This window comes from Rhizophagus irregularis, chromosome 16 (genome assembly GCF_026210795.1).
Source record: "Rhizophagus irregularis chromosome 16, complete sequence".
NCBI lineage: Eukaryota > Fungi > Glomeromycota > Glomeromycetes > Glomerales > Glomeraceae > Rhizophagus > Rhizophagus irregularis.
In genome coordinates this window covers 4,236,480-4,256,322 of record NC_089444.1, presented here as the reverse complement: position 1 = coordinate 4,256,322, position 19,843 = coordinate 4,236,480, and the positions used below count along the sequence as shown (strand labels likewise).

The following is a 19,843-nucleotide window of genomic DNA, read 5'->3' as shown; positions in this document are numbered from 1 at the left end:
TCTTGACTTGGATATTAGAATATAATGATAATATACAAGATTTCAATGCTCTTATGGCACTTGATATATGGGATATATCTTATGATCCTAACGTGTTTACTTTTATCGATCTTATTAAAGGAATTATACCTATGTCACTTTCAGATTTGTTGAGTTCTTGGACTACAAAGAAAAACGTTGTTGATGTTTTAATTCAATTGAGGCAGTTTATTTTTAATGAAATATTTGAAGAAGTTTGGATTCCAAGGTGTTCGCATTTGAAGAAATTTGAACGTTCTATGGGCTTAACTAGAAAGAAAAAATTAGAATTCAAAAGCGTTCATTCATTACCTAGTAATAATAGTAGTAATAATAATATTATTCATTATGATTCTTTAGATAGTGTTAGGAATTACATTTATTTTGGTAAAAATATAATAGAATTTTATACTAATCTTACTTCGTAGCGCCATCATAAATTTTAGTAGTTTGATTTATATAATTTTATAGGGTCAATTTTACTTTCTTCTGCAGGGCGGGCTTCAACTTACCAAGTTTCAGCTAGTGTATAGGAGGTAGTGGGTTAATTAAAGAAATGGTTTTTAGGTGTAGTTGGTTATATCTTTAATAGTTTCGTGTTTAATTGCCCCACCGTCGAAGTAGATTCTTCTGATAGTTTAGTTCATTTTTTTATTTTACTTTTTCATTTTTGATATGTTTATAAAATTTGTATTCGCTAACTATTACTGTTTAATAAAAATAAAAATAAAAAAAGAAACATTACAGCACGTGTCATTAGTTTGATAACAGTAATAGAATAAATCTACATAACAATAATACAAAACTAAACACCTAGAATATACTAAAAATTAATATATCCCTGATGAACCAGGATAACTAAACAAAAATAAAAATAAAAAGAAAGAAAAAAAAATCAACCCATATGGGCGAAAATAAAAGAAATTATCTAAGAAAAAATAAAATAAAATAAAAGAAAAAAAATATTTGAATAGTATACTGATTAACACGAACTATAAAATCCAACGATTCTATATTAAAATATATATTATTCAAAAGCCCTTCTATATTTTGATAGACTTTATGATTAATACCTTTTTTAACCATATTTTTATCATAACTATAATGTTTTTTATCTTCTTTAGTAATACCTAAACTTCTTTCTTTATCTTTTTGTAAATCACATCTATCGATCCAAATCTTATGTGTAGATTCAAAAATGAAATCTAAAAATTTAACTCCAGTTTCAATTATATGAGCTTTAGTTATTTTTATTTCTTGTCGTAAGAAATCAGCTAAGAGTTTTGGAAATAAACCTTTAGTAATATCAACAAAAGTTAATTTATTATTATTAACTTTAACTTCTCCAAAGGATTCGTTAATAAATAAGTCAATTATTTTTGCTTCATCGATAGTATATTTTTCGTATTCTTTAATTTTCTCAATTAAACATATTGTCATCGGGCTGGATGTGGGAGGTGCAAGCACCACCCACCTCTGGGTCTACGACCCGTCGCAGTACCTATATGGCCCCTACGGGGCTCAGGAATCCCCATATATCCGCCACAATCTGGGACAACATTTGGAACAAATATATATACCAAATAACTAGAAAACAATAGAAAAGGAAGCAATAACGGATATAATAAGAGGGTTGTCCCGGATGTGGCAGATGTGGCAGATGTTTCAGAAAAATTATGAGAGGACATCCCCCCAGAAAAAGTTTTATTTTTACCCCCCCAGATCCGCCACATCTGGAACATCTGGAACAAGTCAGGATTCCGTCTAATAATCTGTTGAAAGCAGTGAGATAGCAAACCAGGTAAGTTAGTAGGTAAGCCCCTAGAAGGTCTATAGAGCCAGTAAGACCAACCTAGGGATGGGGGTTAATTAACCACGGTTAATTAACCATGGTTAATTAACCGTTAATTTTGTTAGTTATGATTGATTTAAAATGGTTAATTAACCGTTATTTATAATTAGCCAATCAAAATGCAGAATTTAAATCATGTGATTAAATGATAATCCATTATTTTGTTACACAATTAAATATTAATTAATATAAATATTGATTAAATCTATGATCTACATATTGCATGATCTTTTTTTTAAGATAATTTTTTTTTAAAAAAACACTTTTTTTTTGCAAATTTATTGTTCATTATCATGGTAAAAAAAAAGGGAACTGTTTGGAAACATTGGACAATAATTACTGAAGCAGAAAGTAATGAAGAAAGTAGTAGGTCTAAGAAAAAAACACATCCTTCTGTACGTTGTAATTATTGTTCTAAAGTTTTTGAACAAGGTACAGCTAAAAGAATGCAAGTTCATCTTAATGATAGTTGTCCTAGAGCTCCAGAAAGTGCAAAAACAAAGAAACAACAAATTCCTGAACTATTAGAAACTTCTGATGCTACTACTTCTACTTTTATTCCTACAGTAAAAACATCAAAAAAGCATTTAAAAAATACAACAATTGAGAATTTTGTTGATCGTATGAGTGAAGAAGAACAAGATACTCTTGAAATTTTACTAGCTCAAGCATTATTTGCTGCTGGAGTTCCTTTTTCTTTTCTTGAAAATAATTATGTTATTCAGTTTTTTCAACAATTACGTCCAGCATTCAAATTACCTAATCGAAGAAAACTTGCTGATGAATTACTTGATGATGTTTTTGATGAAGTTAAAGCTGAATGTAATGAACAAATTTTACAAGCTAAATCTCTTACAATGGTTTCAGATGGTTGGTCTAATATTAATCGAGAATCAGTTCAAAATTTTGTTATTTGTACTCCAAAACCATTATTCTTTGATGCTATTTATTCTGGTGAAGAATCTCATACAGCTAAATGGGTAGTAATTTTAATGAAAATGAAGAAGATAGTAATAATAGTTCTGATAATGAAAATAAAGAAGATGATAATAATAATAGTTCTGATAATGATAGTATATTTGGATTTGAAGCAAATGTTATTAATTTAGATGATGAAGAATAAATAAAATATATTAAAATTTTATAATATTTAATAAATTATAAATTTATTTTAACTTCCTTAAAATTATATATACAGGTTATTTATGGGTTAATTAACCGTTAACTAACCGTTAATTAACCGGTTAATTAACCAAATTCATAACTAACGGTTATTTTACCAACCCTAGACCAACCCCGTCCCGCTCCCGTCAGAAAAAATAAGTAATTGAACAATGGGTATTGGGAATAGAGTGTATCCAGATAAGTTTAGAAGGCAGTACTAATCCGTCTTCCTCTTTTTTGCCTCTTTAAGACATTTATCAATACACTGCTTGCAAGTGTCATCAGCATCTAAAATTTTCTGTCCGAGTTTTTTGCATTGCCGATTGTAAGCCGTCTGCTGTCTCTTAGCAGCGGTTTCTTTCTTTTTCTCCTTAGTCTTCTTCTTGATCACCAAGTCTACTCCAGTAAAAGTATTCTTATGCATACCACAAACTGTACAATCACCATGTAAACGATAACGTCCATTTGTGGTCATATCTTGTATTTCACTAGCAGTCTCAGTTTTCTTCTTGCACTTTAGGCAGTAAAAACGTGTCATCTTAAGATTTGAAGTCTAAAACCATTCCTTTAATTTGTCATAATATGTCACACTTAGAGAATTACTACAAGTACTACAGTCTATCCAGAGTACCAGCACGAATTCTAAAAGGTGAAGAGCACTACAACCTATACAAAAAGCCCCTAAAGGAAAAGTCAACAGAACGCCCAATGGTAATTGTATGGAAACCAAATGCAACACATCAGGCAGATCTTGCAGAGATGCCAGTTAACCCCAAAGGATTCCACTATTTTCTCGTAGTGGTGGAAGTCGCAGGAAAGAGAGTTGATGCAGAACCCCTAAAGGATAAGACTGCAAATAGAGTTCTAAATGGGTTTGTCAAAATCTACAGAAGAAATCATATCAAGCCTCCAACACACCGACTGGAGACGGACTCTGGATCAGAATTCACTAACGACCAGGTACGTGATTTTTTCCTGAACAGCCTAGGGGTAATGATGAGATTCGGAGAGCCAGGAAGGCATAAACAGCAATCATATGCTGAAAGAGCTATCCAAGCCATCCAAGAACCCCTTCTCAAACGAATGGTGGCACAGGAGTTGAAGACTGGGGTGACATCCGTGGAATGGTCAGAAGATTTCCATAATATAGTGAGTAAAGTAAATGAACTCTGGCAGAGAAATCCCCCAGACATTCCGACAGGGTCACCCAAAGTGTCAAAAAAGACAGACCTCCTCTCTGAAGGAACACGTGTCAGAGTCAAGTTAGATGAACCTATTTCTGTACTTGGTAACAAACTTTATAGAAAATTCCGTACAGGAGATATAAGATGGAACCCAAACATTCGTGTAATCAAAAAAATGATACTCTCACCCGAACAACCTCCTACATATCTTCTTAACGGACCACATGGTCGATTAGGTGTATCCAGATGTGCATATACCCGAAAAGAATTGCAAGTAGTTCCTATTAATGAAAAGCCTCCACCTGACTCTGTGATAAGAGGACAACCTAAAAGATTTGTTCCTGAGCAGATACTTCGGCATCGCATTAGAAAAAGTCAAGACCAGTATTTGGTTAAGTGGGAGCGATACCCAGATACAGAAGCCACTTGGGAACCTGCTGACCGGTTGGAGGAGGATGTTCCAAATCTAGTGCTCAAATTCTGGGAGTAAAAAAGAAACACCTCTATTTTTTATCCTCCTCTATTCACATCAGGAACTATCGGGATAAAAACATTCTTTCCATCACAGGTAAGGGCTATATGTTCACGTGATTCATGGACATCATAATTGTAACGTTTCAGACACGTTCGGCTTAACCCAATCTCCCTATGCTTGTATCCATCTAAAACTGCAAGATCCTCAGTAATAGCATAATCAGGGGTAAGTTTGATTGACACTCCCTTTACCATGCCGAATGTCCTATTTGTTCCTGGAGCACCAAATATGTTGTATGTAATACTCTTGTCGATATCCAACCCTAATTCCTCAACAGCTTCTCTCTGAATAAAAGACGCATTAGCACAAGTGTCTGCTAAACACTGAATTGCTATCCCATTAACCTTCCCATCCAGTGCTAAAAGATCTTTAGTATTTTCCAAACGAGCTATATCAATATCCATAGGATCATCTTCCCTGATATCCTCTTCTTGTTTCTCCTCAGCTAAGTCATCTGAAATCTCTATGACTTTTCTAGCAGACATCATCTCCTCCTGAAGAATCTCACGAAGTAATTTCCTAAAGTCTGCAGACCTTAACAGGCTTAATAAGTCATTCTTAGTAACAGCTTTTGCAGGTGTAGACTTACTACCAATAACTTTCACAGGAATCTTAACAGGGGTTGCTTTGCCTTTTAAGGGCACACTAGAAGGGCTAACTGATGTCTTATTTGGGGACGACTTAAGAAGTTTTGAGATACTCGAACCTACTTTTTTTTTGACCCAACACGAACCATATAGACATCACCATCTTTTTCTCTCAATTCTACCTTTTCACCAAAACTCACAGTATCAATGTCCATAGCATCATTGTTAAGATCGAGGTTTCTCATTGCTCGGGCCAAATTCAGATCATCACGTCTATCTTTAGCCTTCTGAAGTTGATTTGTAAGTATTTTAGAAGTCCCACGTTTATATCCCATAATAAGATCAATAGCATTTTGATAATCATCCAAAGTCCAATCAGGAGCATCAGGATCATCACCAACATCAGGTTCTACATAACCATCATCCCAATCAGGATCCTGATGATCCTGAATAACACGTCTCTGTGGTTTTGGTTGAACAGGTTTAATCTGCTGTCTATAGACTGGTAGATTACGAACTGGCCGAGCCTGTAATTGTTTAAGTTGCACCTGAAAATTCTTGGTAAGTTCTTCAGCCTGAGCCTTAAGCAACTCTTGTAATTGTTCTTGAGTAACCCCAAATGACTTTGATGTCAGTACGACAGGTTCCTGTTTTCCTAACGGAGGTTGAGTTACATCACTGTAATCTGCTTGAAGTCATCGATTTCTATCTTGTAACCCCAAGCGCATTTCAGCCCTTCTCCGTTCTAAATTTCTCAAATGTTTAACCAAGTCATCAGGATTAAGATTACTAAACCTTTCTGCTTCAAAAATATTATCAGCTGAAAGACCTCTAAAGAACTGGTCGATAATAAGATCATCAGTTAGTTTTAGTAATTTTCCAGCCCTCTTTACAGTTCTATAAAATGCATCAACTGGCTCATTTTCCTGATAAAGACTGTTAAAACGGATATGTTTCTTTTCATCTAAAATAGTTGGGAATTGTGTTCTAAGCCAATAAAGTGCCTGGTTAGGTTTAATACCTGGAAAAACTATAGAACGATTATTATTAGCAGCAACACCAGCATCTGCAGTAGCTGGAGCAGCTCTATCTGTCGGACGAGCACCAGCTCTTCCCCAAGCTTTATCTCCACCTATTAAATCATGGGTAGGAATAAATGCTGCTCTAATAGTTACTAATGCATTAGCTACATCTGTAGCATAAACATCTGCTTCAGACCCATTTACATAGGTACCTGCATTCGGTCCTCCTGCACCTTCTGGTATTACTAATGCTACAAAAGCAGCTAAATTAGCTCCACCTCTTGAAGTGATACCAGAAAGTTCCCAATTTTTTCCTGTAATTTCTCGATCAAACCATTCAGCTGCTTCACCGGCCATGCAGCTTCTAAGTATACCCATAGCTCTTTTCCAAGACTCTGGTGGCCCTCCAGCAGCGTATGGGTTAAGATTGATAGTATCAAGATAACCCATATAAAGCCTAACAAATGTATCAATATCATCAGTAGCTTTACCCTCAAAAATTGGCAATCCTATCGCAGTGGTAGCCATATCGTCTCTAGTGGATTGTTTAAAAGAGGTGGAGGAGGGTTCAATTGTCTAATTCGAAACCATTGTACCTGAATTCTAAGAGCAGCTATCTGTTGGAAAAGTCTATTCCTAAGTCTCCCTAATGTCTGAATCCCAAAACGCACCCTATTATTAGCATGTGCTAGCTGTGCATTAACCTGTCCAAGTTGCGCATTAGCCAATACAAGTTGTCCTCCAGTCCGAGTAGCCCTCAGCCGCCAATGATTTAGAAGGATATTACCACGATTCACAGCATTTTGAGCCTCATTACGATCCATTACTGCTTGAGTATAATCTGCTTGTAATACATTACGTTCATGTCGTGCCTGATTATGTTCACCTATAGCCCGTCGACGAAGCTCTACCATAGTATCATAATCTCTTTGCAGGTTATGGTTTTCTTCTATGAAATTATCATTGGCAGCATGTATAATAACTAATTGTCGTTCTAAATTAGTAAATGTTTCATCAAATGCATTTATATTACCTTGTGCAAAAACTAACAAATCTTTTGTAATACCAAGTTCTTCATGTTTTGCTTTACAGCGATACATTAATATATTAATAATATGTTTGATTTGATTATTTGCCTCCTGTATCTCTGAATCAACAGTTAAACGACCCCTGGTAGTCAATAAATTTGCATGAGCCTTTAGTATTCTAACTAATTCATCATCGTCTTCTTCATTGGCCAAGTGTGCAGGAGGCGGTCCAGTAGGTTCTGAAGGAGTATAAACTGGAATTGGTGTTGATGTCGACATAGTATTTAAACTAAGTTAGAATAAAATTCAAATGGATCTTTATGTATACAATTTGGACGAGTACACGACCGACTCAAGACAAGGCAATGAGTTTGCTCCATCATGGCCCTTTCGATTAGCCGTAGCAGGTAGCTCAGACTCAGGTAAAACAACTATGATCATTAACTTGTTAATGGGTGACAAGAAGGCAAAGGAGGATGGTAATCGGTATGTACTATGTGATGCAGTACTTTTAGTTGGCAGATATCTTGACGAGCCAAAGTGGGCAGTTGTACATGATTTTTTCAAAGAGGAGAAGATCCCATTCACTGCAGTAACCCATAGTGAGATTCCAGAGATTGACTCCTTTGACCCTACTCAAGCTACTGTGGTAATCTTCGAGGATCTGATGGATGCACCTAAAAAAATCCAGGATCTCATCACTGGTTACTTTACACATGGACGACACAAAAATATTTCATGTATTTATGTAGCCCAAAGATTCTTTGCCATTCCTAAGGCTATTCGAGAAAATGTTAACTACATCTCACTGCATGGAGGTCATGGGAGCCTTACAGATACCAAGAGAATCATCCGCCTATATACAGAAGAATCAGAGTCATTAGCACCAGTAATTGATGATCTTACTCTGCAACGTGAATTTGTAGTGTTTGATCTTAGACGGTCCAAAAGTGATCCACTGTCCATTCGAGTAAGATGGGATACTAGTCTCAATTCAATCACAGAGCAATCTCAGTTCAATCCTAGTTCGATCTCAGTTCAATCTCAGTTTGATCCAAGTTTGAACCCAGTTCGATTTCAGTCTGAACCCAGTTCAATCACAGTTCGATCCAAGTTTAGTCCCTATGGTCAGAAAGCTGTATTTGAAGCAAAAAAAGGTGGATACTTGATTGAATTTGCTCGGGTATTTCCATCCCCTAAAGAACGTCAACATTTACTTGTACCTGGTGTCTTAGCCAAGAATGCAGATACCTGGATTAAATATGTCTTTCGGGAAGTTTATGGACTTTCTGGTAAGAACCTAGGAGCTGACTTTCAGGACTTCTTAGCAAAAGTACAGGGTAGGACTGCAAAGACTGAAAACTATGAAAACTGAGAATGTGAAGGAGTTATTCTCCCGATATGAAGCCCTGAAGTCTAGTCGCCCTCTGGATAATAAAAAAATAATAGAAGGTATTGAAGTTCTTCTACATATCTTTTCTAAGGGCCATATGGACCGTCGAGCATTACAAGTAGGGATTAATAGTATTATGTGAGAATATCAAGTAATTTGTCTGCAGAAGCCCTAAGAATCATAGCACTTTTTTTACGGCCCTCAAAGTCAATCCTTAACATCTTAGCCTTCAACCCTATTGCTCCTAAGGCACGAGAAGCAAAGTTCTTAGTCATTGAATTACTTATATGATTTACATAGTTCTCATAGAATGTATTGAAAGGCTCGTCGATACCATCTGGATATGTATCCCTTAGAAATTGATATAAGGCAATTTCTCCACTATCACAACCTATGGCTATAAGCTGTTCGAAAAGCCACTTCCTAATATCTTCATATGGCTCTCCATCCATAATTTTCATATCCAATCTTTGTGTAAACAATTGTGTAAAGTCCACATTACACAGGTCGAAATATGAAAAATCAGTCATCAATCGGTCATATGACTGATTGGTGACTGATTGGTTACCTATTAGTGACCGATTCTTTCAATCTGTTACCTATCGGTCACTAACCAGGCATAGATTGTCAATCGGTCACCAATCGGTCATATAACCGATTGGTGACTGATTGATTGCCGATTTGTTTACAATATTTGATTTACATATTAAAGTAAAAAATTAGCATTATAGTCTTATAAAGCAAGTTAAATTATACTTAATCTGAACTTTTGAGTTTATTTTGATAAATATATTAAGTTTATTATTGACAATCAGTCACCAATCGGTCACCAATCTGACATAACCGATTGGTGACTGATTGGTTACTGATTGGTTTACAATATCTGATTTTTATATTAAAGTCAAAAAATTAGTATTATAGCTTTATAAAGCAAGTCAAGTTATGCTTAATCTGAGCTTTTGAGTTAGAGATGCGATCCAAAATCCAAAAATTCAAATCATCCGCCTATCCATCCGATCCGAACAGATAATGGATGCATCTGGATGAATTAAGGATATCCGTTTTAATCCGAAACAGCATCCAATGATCGTACAGAGATGCACAATAGCTCATTCGAATCGTCGTAATGAGACGATTTGAATGAGCTATTGTGCATCTCTGTACGATCACTGGATGCCGAGATATTCGGCAAACCGTCAAAAATCAGCATTTTTTATTTACGATACTACTGATTTTTGACGGTTTGCCGAATATCTCGGCATCCAACGATCGTACAGGGATGCACAATAGCTCATTCGAATCGTTGCACTTAGACGATTTGAATGAGCTATTGTGTATCTCTGTACAATCACTAGATGCCGAGATATTCGGCAAAACGTAAAATTTTGCATGATCGTAAAATAAAAATGCTGATGTTTCACGTTTTGCCAATTATCTCGGCATCCAGTGATCGTACAGAGATGCACTATAGCTCATTCGAATCGTCTCAATGCAACGATTCGAATGAGCTATAGTGCATCTCTATACGATCGTTGGATGCCGAGATACCCAAAAATTTGAAGTTAATCTGGATTATCCGAATTTAATCCTATGATAATCCGGATTGATCTGTGCAGATCACGGATTGTAAAATTTCATCTGGATCGCATCTCTATTTTGAGTTTGTTTTGATAAATATATTAAATTTACTATTGACAATCAGTCACCAATCGGTCACCAATCTGACATAACCGATTGGTGACTGATTGGTTACTGATTGGTTTGCAATATCTGATAGTTTTCAAGAATTTAGGATTTTTATTTATTCTTTAATATGAAAATCGGCTACCAAATGAATAGCCAATTAGTGACTGATTGGCTTAAAAAAACATTCATTTAATAAAGATAAACAGCATTCCGATTTACAAATTTTTTAATTGTAAATATTGAGAAAAAAAATTATTTCCGGATCGTATTATTTGTCCGAAAACCTGTTCGTAATTGGTAAATTGATAAGTCAAATAGTTAGCAATCGGGTAGCAATTGGTTAACAATATTGCTGATCAACTTCTTTTCCTGCAATTTGTGTTACTCTGAATTGAGTGAGATGTGATCCGTAATCTAGATCATTATCCGATTTGAAAAAAAAAAATCTTTTTTATGGACGAAAAAAATTGCCAGACTTTGAGAATTGAGGTAAGGGAAGGCTGAGCAAGGGAGAAGGTTTTTCTTTTTTTTTTAAATATATTTTTTTCTTTTTTGTAGTGTTGCTATGGGAAGGGTTCGTATGAGATATCTGATAGAAAATTTTTTTTCAGAAATTTCCTAAGATTTGTATAGGATATTTTTGATAAATAGAGATTTTTTTTTTTTTTTTTTTTTTTTTTTTTTGATTTCTACGCATTTGTATGGGAAGAGTTCGTATGGAATATTTTGAAAGATTTTCTAAGAGTTTATATAGGAAGAATTTGTATGAGATTCTTTGATAGAAAATTTTTTAAGAGATTTTCTAAGAGTTCGTATGGGAAGAGTTCGTATGGGATATCTGAGAGAAAATTTTTTTAAGAGATTTTCTAAGAGGTCGTATGGGAAGGGTTCGTATGGGATATCTGATAGAAAATATTTTAAGAGTTTTTCTAAGAGTTCATATGGGAAGGGTTCGTATGGGATATCTGATAGAAAATTTTTTTAAGAGATTTTCTAAGAGTTTATATGGGAAGGGTTCATATGGGATATCTGATAGAAAATTTTTTTGAGAAATTTCCTAAGATTCGTATAGGATATTTTGATAAATAGAGATTTTTTTTTTTTGAGATTTCTACGTGTTTGTATGGAAAGAGTTCATATGGAATATTTTGATAAAGATTTTCTAAGAGTTTGTATAGAAAGAATTCGTATGAGATTCTTTGATAGAAAATTTTTTAAGAGATTTTCTAAGAGTTCGTATGGGAAGGGTTCGTATAGGATATCTGATAGAAAATTTTTTTGAGATTTTCTAAGAACTATGTAAAGATCATCAAAAATTGGAAAATTTTTTGTGATACTAATGCAGCATACAGTATAAAAAAGGATTGATAAAAAAAAAATTAAAAAAATTTTTTTCTCTGTTAATTTCAAATATGGTAATATATTTCTCTCTTTTTCACTTTCTTATTTGACCAATTTATTTTAACTATACATTAGATTCGTAGATTCATATGGGAAGAATTCGTATAAGATTCTTTGATAGAAAATTTTTTTAAGAGATTTTCTAAGAGGTCGTATGGGAAGGGTTCGTATGGGATATCTGATAGAAAATTTTTTTTGAAAAATTTCCTAAGATTCGTATAGGATATTTTTGATAAATAGAGATTTTTTTTTTTTGAGATTTCTACGTGTTTGTATGGGAAGAGTTCATATGGAATATTTTGATAAAGATTTTCTAAGAGTTGTATAGGAAGAATTCGTATGAGATTCTTTGATAGAAAATTTTTTAAGAGATTTTCTAAGAGTTCATATGGGAAGGGTTCGTATGGGATATCTGATAGAAAATTTTTTTGAGATTTTCTAAGAGTTCATATGGGAAGGGTTCGTATGGGATATCTGATAGAAAATTTTTTTTGAGAAATTTCCTAAGATTCGTATAGGATATTTTTGATAAATAGAGTTTTTTTTTTTTGAGATTTCTACGTGTTTGTATGGGAAGAGTTCGTATGGAATATTTTGATAAAGATTTTCTAAGAGTTTGTATAGGAAGAATTCGTATGAGATTCCTTGATAGAAAATTTTTTAAGAGATTTTCTAAGAGTTCGTATAGGAAGGGTTCATATGGGATATCTTTGATTGATAGAGATTTCTTTTTTGTAAAATTTTTTAGGGTGTTTTTGATAGAAATTTTTTTTTTTTTTGAGATTTTCTAAGATTCGTATAGGAAATAGAGAATTTTTTTTTGAAATTTTCTAAGAATTTGTATGAGATATTTTTAATAGAGAATTTTTTAGAATTCGTACCATTAATTAAAAAACAATATACTTTTTATTAAATTTACATTAAATAAATTAAACAATTTTAAAAAAATTTAGGTCTCCGAAAGTCTAAGGTAAATTTTAATACAAATTTAAAAGTGAGAGACAGTAAAAATTGAAATTTTTTCTGGAGATGCGATATTTATCTATTATTAACCAATTAAAATTCGGTCTGATCTTTATGCACGTGACTTGATCTTAACATGCATATAAATTACCAAACTCGAGTTTGTTTATTTTTCAAAAAATATACACGCTCTTTCTTTTCTGTTTGTTTTTTTCTTATTCTCTTTACATTTTACAGGTATATTAATTATTGTATTTTTGTCATTAAATTTATTGTACTGACTATATTTTATTTTATAATATTAACTTTATCACTTTTTAATATTACTAATGTAATGTTATATTTCTTTATTTTTACTAACATCATCATGTATTTTTCTTTTTTTTATATATTTTATCAAACTCTTCATAATACTAACTGTATTTATTATTTATTTGTACTTTACTACGGTTACTAACTTTTTATATTTACTCTTTACTATTTATTAAATATTACTAACTTTATCAGTTATATACTAACATCTGTTTTTAAAAAAGATTATGAATGGTTTTTATTTTAAATATTAATTATTTATGTTTATTTACACTACTTATTAATATAAATAAATAAAGACACTATGTATTTTATTATTTGTAGAGTTTATAATTTTAATAAATATTATTATGTGCTGTAATAAATTTTATTATTGGTTATATGATTACTACTAGAAAATTTTACCAATTGGTTATTTGACCATAAATTGACCTATAAATTGACCATAAATTGACCATAAAATTGACCATAAAATTGACCATAAATTGACCATAAATTGACCATAAATTAACCATAAATTAACCATTAATTGACCATTAATTTACCATTGATTGACTATAAATTGACCATCGATTGACCATAAAATTAACTATCATTCGTCACCAATCGGTCACCAATCGGTCACCAATCTGTCACCAATCTGTTACCAATCGGTTACCAATCTGTCATAAATCTGTCACCTATCTGTCAACAATCAGGCAGCCTGATAGGTGACTGATTGGTGTCGGATTTTGGCGGAAATCAGGTATCAATCGGGCAGCCCGATTGGTATTAGATTGGTAAAATCAGGCATCAATCAGGCATCAATCAGGCACCCGATTGGTGACTGATTGGTGACTGATTTGACACTTTTCGACCTGTGTTACTTGCCCGACGAATGATCTGAACTAACTTATCCCTAGCAAGTCCCAAGGCTTGTAGAGGGTCATTCTCATCACTAATCTTCTTTATAATCTGTCTGTATAATACACTGGATAATCCTCTATGTGCTGTTTTTGGAGTGATTATTCCACAGTTTTGGCACTGGTTTATTACGATTGATGTTGACATGGCTATCTTTCTATATGTAAAAAAGAATTATTCAAAATTAAGTAACTATTCGGAGCAGTCCTTGCACAACTTGTCCGTTAAGTCATTTGGGCTTACAGGCATGAGACATTCCCTACACAACTCAATATTAAGCTCTGTAAGTCTCGGGGCATGGTCTTTCAAAGTTCGTGGATGACCAGAAGGACCGGAGGAAGGTGTCCCGTTAGTCGTATCCTGCTGTAAGATAAAATCATCATATTCATCTTGGTCAGCCTGAATAGCAGTCCTGATTTGTTGTATATCATTGAAAGTTAACTGCTGCCCATCAAGATTTTCCTCATTATAGCGTATTTCATTGATAATTTCCTCTATAAGCGCCTCTTCTTCATAATGGACAAGGTAGTAATCCTCAACTACCTCATAGTCACTCTCAATCAGTCTATGATATGTTCTAGTACCACGTCGAACATAACGTCCTGTATCTGTATTTAAATATACAGGTTGCTCCTCAGGTGGAGGTGCAGTTTGTCTACGAACAAGCCTTCCATCAATATAATCATGGGATTCCATAACTATTCGATTAAAGGTATCTCCACCGATAATAATTGGACGTCCAGTTATAGGGTTAGCTATATAAGGGTAAGACATGTCTTTTTTCTGTATATGTCTACATACAGTACCTAATGGTTTTCTTCAATTTATAATAACCAAGTAACATGGTCATCAGTCCTTATCAAAAAATGCAAGAATACCTGATGATTAGGGTTGGATCGGTCCTAGCAAAGACCGGTCCTGCGTCAGTCTTGGGACCAGTCTTCACGGTCTTCAGTCCGAGATCTGAGGACTGGTCCAGACCGGAACCGATCTTATATTATTAATATCCAATAAAAATGAGCCAAATTTTTGTGCTCATGTACTTCTAGGGCACGATTTTTGCCAAAACCGATTATCAGTTCAGTTTTTAACATTTTCGCAACGTTTTTTATTAAAAAAATGTGCGAAAACCTTTTTTTCGTGAAATTATTAATAAAAAACGTTTTTGTAACATTTCCTATTAATAAAATAATTAAAAAACGTGCAAAAACGTTTTTTTATTAAATTACTTAATAAAAAACGCTGCAAAACGTAAATTACTTAATAAAAACGTTTTCGCAACGTTGTTTGTTAAAATAATTAAAAACGTTTGCGAAAAATGTTTTTTTTTTATGAACTTATTAATAAAAAACGTTTTCGCAACGTTTTCTATTAAAATAATTAAAAAACGTTGCGAAACGTTGTTTATTTGTTAAATTACATGTTAAAAAATGTTTCGCAACGTTCTTTAATGTTTTAGAGGTCTTAAAATCATGGGGACAAAATTTCTTGAATTTAAATTGGTCCGGTCCCGGTCCGGTCTGGTCCAGGTTGAAAGACCGGTCTTTTTGGAACTGGACCGGACCAGACCGGACTGATCCAACCCTACTGATGATAAGGTTATATGGTCATCAGTTCTTATCAAAAATGCAAGGATACCTGATGATAAGGTTACATGGTCATCAATCCTTGTCAAAAAAATGCAAGGATACCTGATGAATAAGTTACTGGGTTATTGGCCTAGAATGCATTCATGGAAAAACTATGGATTATATTACAGAAAATGTGAACGGAGTTCATGTCACGTGATACCCTGAACAAATGTGTAGAGTGTCACGTGATTTCATGCGGTACGTAGATCATTTCCTTTTTGGGCGATACCCGTTCCACAAAAAAAATCGATTTTGGTAAGAATGCGTTTGGAACCTTGTGTAACATAAATTTCCTTTTTCGGTAATTCGAGATTACGAACATAATGCCGGCCGGATCTATACACGTGACATCCAACGGACATCCGGGAGGTGTCAGGTGGGTTTACACTTATAATATAAAAAATATAAATCTGCAAGTACAAAATGCTTACTCCTGTTGAGTCCATTCATTCCACTCCCAGTCCAGTCCCCAAGGATCGCCTCCCCATCTATGTTCACTTAATGCATGCTCTATGGTTTCCCTCTCTTGAGGGTTCACGACCATCCCATTCCTAAGCATTTTCTCCATAATATAAAGCTGATCCTCGGTGAGGCGGTCTATCCATCTTTTATAGAAGTCGTTTACATCTTCAAATGTTATCCAGTCAATATTCCCTTTTTCAAATGGCTTTCCAAGAGCTCAGACATACCCGATCGTAATGGCATAATTTTTCCACCTCTTATATGCCTCTCGACGAACTTCCTGCCACCACACTCTATCTACCTTACTTGCTGCAATAAGGTCAGTATCCAGGATTTTTGCGACAATGCGTTCAACTATTTCTACTGGTAACCGGTCCAACATGATGTTATGTTACTTATACTATAGCTATCTTCAAATACTGTATGCCCATTACACATGGATAAAAAATATAGACTAAATTCGTACAGGATCGCAGGACCGCAGAAGCCGCTTATGCAAGAAGTTCTGCTAAGGTTTTCTCAGCCTCATTTACAGTGATAGCCCGCTTTGGAGGACCGGTTGATGAGTCTTTAGTCACATCATAATACAACTCGAAGAGGGCCTCAAGTTTGTCTAAGAGAGCTTGTTTATTCTTGTATGATTCACGAATCTTTGCTATCTTAGCAGTATATGCTGCATTATCTGGGAAGAGTTTTCTGGCCACGAACTTCACATATGATACAGGAGACTTTGCTGTCTGGATTCTCTTGATATACTTCACATGATCCTGGACAAGGTAGCTGGTTTTGCTTAACCCAGATACTAATGCGACTACTATAGTGTTTTTCAATGCACGGATAATCTTGAGGACAGTTTCATCAGAGACAATGGTGAACTGATTGTGTGATGCATCATAAATAACTTCATCACTAATGCTGTCAGTGCTGTTAATAATGCTTGCTAATTCGGTATATGTTGACATGATTCCTTATACTTTTTTGTACTTTGTAATAAATAGGAATCTTCAAATTGACTTTACATTCAAGCAAGAAAAAATATATATACCTACTGTAAATCCAACCGCATTCTTGGCAATCATGTCCAGATAACCTTGTTTGCATTTTTCACATGGCAGTATCCTGCGGTTTCAAACTTGAGAGCTTTCAATGCTTTGAATGCATTTTCTGGACTAGTGATAAGTGTAGGACTACTCGGCTGTTCCTCTAGAATAAATCCATCTGTATGGATGCGTCATACTTTATCCTTATATGGTTCTAATAACTCTGAAGTCATCTTCCGTCCATGTGCTAATAAGAATGGAGCAATCCTAGGATACTCATTCTTGAAGGGACTACCTGGGTTTGTGAATTGGAATCGCCACTGGTCAGATCCTACTGGTATGATGGAGTCAAGTGTGTGGCCTTCCGGAAACTTGAATGGATCTGTTTGATCTGTGGTGAGTGTCTTGTAATTGCGTTTCCTCTGGCAGAGTGCTCCCCATAATGTATTGAGAACTCTCTTTGCAACACGACCAGACTCCCCTCTTATTCTGTCGGAAGAGAATGTCATTACCACTTACCTTAGCACGAAATAATCCATACAAGGCATAACCTCTGTGGTCTACAAAGTCTTTGAGTATTTGAAACTTACCTTGTTGGATTGGAAAGTTAGCATTCGATTGCTGAATACTTGGATACAAACTTGTCATGTCGTATTGTCTTCCATAGCCCTTCTATTCATTATCTGCCCAGATAAGACCTCCCATCATTGCATCACTTATCCACTCTGCTTCGACTGGATCAAGAGAATCATTAGCTGGAACTCCTATACTAAACCGTTCAAAAAGCCAGCAAGAAGTTCTCTTGTACGACCAGTTGTGGTAAGATAAGTCAATTCCTAGACCGAACTTCTTTGTAGCCTGTAGAAAGGAATCCCGCTCTTCATGGATCCTCTGGTATGTTTCCTCAAGTGTTTCATATATTCCAGTTTTACAATTCTTCTCAATAGGGATGAAGGAGTAACTATCAGAGTTCTTACCTTTCTGAAACTGTCCAACTGTAAGAGACTTAACTGTCTTACCATTGTATATTGTTACTACATTATTAACCCCATCTTCACGATAAACAAAGGGAGACTTTTGTTTTCTATCTAATTTACTAGGGTGAAGTCTTCTGGGATTCAGTGCAAGAGAGTAGTGGCCTTCAGACAGGATGAGGGTTGCACGTCTGTCAGATTTGCTCTTGGAAATTCGAGTGGAATCCCCCACAATATTAAGTGCAAGGCTTCCTGCAAGTTGTTCAACCTTATCCATATATGAGACTGGAACTGGAGCATCACGATTGAGACCTAATGCCTTTTTGATATATTCAGGCTTTTTTATAGTCTCGGGTATTTTAGAGAATATACCATAGATATGCTTCAGGCATTCATACAGGCAATCATTTAGCTCCCCATTGCATCCCCCTGCAACCGGTGGAGCATCTTTCACATAAATTATGAATCGTTCAAAATAATCAGGATCTGCATCATCCGGTAGTTGTGCTTCATCATAGTGGTCTAAGAGTGAGAAGAGGCTGGCTGGTTGGTTTCCTGATGTCCATTCACCAGGTTTCCAGTTTTCATAGGGGAGTAGGATCTGAAATTTATGAGTTAGATACCGGGATTGGAGTTGCTGTCCAAGTCTGGCAATAGCTCCTCTAGAAAATCTTGCGCCTGAATACTGTAGTTCTTTGATATCTGGTCTTGTAGGTAAAGCACGTGCAATTTTTGAATAGGCCATTTGATATAACTATGAATTGTATTCAATTGTAATATAGGTTTTTTATATAAAAAATATAAGATAACTAAGAGGCGCTTATCTTATTAAAAGGAGTCAATCATATCACAGGCCTCATCAATATCCAACTCGTCTACAAATCCATTAGCAGCCTCCCACTGGCATTCCATCTCGGTCTTTGGACGCTCCTCTGGGATTTCTCATGCCTTACCCGTATTCATCTTTATAGTTTCATAACCAGATGTAGTAGGGATAATCTCGGCATCACGATCCTCCTTGTATACTCTTATTAGATCTGCGAGTTCTTTACGGCTAGGTGTTTTAGGTAAGTTCCTATTATATTCGATCTAGTCCTTGAAGTGGTCTACTACCTCCCTAAAGTATTACTGGTACTTGTTTTCAATACGTGTTGTGGGACATTCCTCTACTTCAAACGCGAGTATTTCCCAGTCATAGTCGTCTGACGCGTCTTGGTACTTAGCCCATAAATCCTTACCTGTATTGTAGAGATCATTGAAGACCTGGTCCTTTGAATTCTTGACCCATGGCTTACGATTCCATCGGTGTCTTTTATGCCAAGCCCAGTGTGCTTGAGTACCTTCCTTTGGTTTGGGATCCCAGTCGACTTCTGGTTCTGTGTCAGGTTCTGGGATAGATTGCTCTTCGGGAGTCAGTTCTACTACAGGTTCTGTAGAAGATTTGGAATCTGCGAGGGATTCAGATTTTGCAGAAGATTCTGCAGGAGACTCAGGTTGTTGCTCAGAAACTTGGTCTGCAGTTGTAGGATCTGAGTCAGATAGCAAGTCATCTAAGATGTCGTAGTCATCAACAGCTTTAAGTGCAGGTTCTTCAGCAGGCGGCTCATCTTCTTGATCAGGTTCCTCATCAGATAGATAACAGTCTGAGAAACTGTCTATAATTTCATCAGTATTTGACTCTATGGGAG

The 19,843-nt window shown here is 35.0% G+C and overlaps 5 protein-coding genes across 5 annotated transcripts; 1 reads left to right on the top strand and 4 right to left on the bottom strand.

The window, feature by feature from the left end:
• Nucleotides 1-2,316: 2,316 nt before the first annotated feature.
• On the top strand, nucleotides 2,317-2,993 carry OCT59_008603 (uncharacterized protein; the record flags this gene model as incomplete). Its single annotated transcript, XM_066142609.1, has 2 exons — nucleotides 2,317-2,740; nucleotides 2,875-2,993. The coding sequence occupies 2 exons, from the start codon at nucleotides 2,317-2,319 to the stop codon at nucleotides 2,991-2,993; spliced, it is 543 nt and encodes a 180-aa protein (XP_065999473.1).
• A 13,113-nt stretch (nucleotides 2,994-16,106) lies between these two features.
• On the bottom strand, nucleotides 16,107-16,523 carry OCT59_008602 (uncharacterized protein; the record flags this gene model as incomplete). The annotated part of the gene is made up of 2 exons (XM_025332655.2): nucleotides 16,107-16,284; nucleotides 16,369-16,523. 2 exons carry the CDS (start codon nucleotides 16,521-16,523, stop codon nucleotides 16,107-16,109), a joined length of 333 nt encoding a protein of 110 aa, XP_025169231.1.
• Nucleotides 16,524-16,632: 109 nt separating this feature from the next.
• Nucleotides 16,633-17,103, bottom strand: OCT59_008601 (uncharacterized protein; the record flags this gene model as incomplete). The annotated part of the gene is made up of 1 exon (XM_025327859.2): nucleotides 16,633-17,103. One exon carries the CDS (start codon nucleotides 17,101-17,103, stop codon nucleotides 16,633-16,635), a length of 471 nt encoding a protein of 156 aa, XP_025169230.2.
• Nucleotides 17,104-17,372: 269 nt separating this feature from the next.
• Nucleotides 17,373-17,690, bottom strand: OCT59_008600 (uncharacterized protein; the record flags this gene model as incomplete). Its single annotated transcript, XM_066142607.1, has 1 exon — nucleotides 17,373-17,690. The coding sequence occupies one exon, from the start codon at nucleotides 17,688-17,690 to the stop codon at nucleotides 17,373-17,375; it is 318 nt and encodes a 105-aa protein (XP_065999472.1).
• A 163-nt stretch (nucleotides 17,691-17,853) lies between these two features.
• OCT59_008599 (uncharacterized protein) lies at nucleotides 17,854-18,900 on the bottom strand (the record flags this gene model as incomplete). Its single annotated transcript, XM_066142606.1, has 1 exon — nucleotides 17,854-18,900. One exon carries the CDS (start codon nucleotides 18,898-18,900, stop codon nucleotides 17,854-17,856), a length of 1,047 nt encoding a protein of 348 aa, XP_065999471.1.
• Nucleotides 18,901-19,843: the final 943 nt, after the last annotated feature.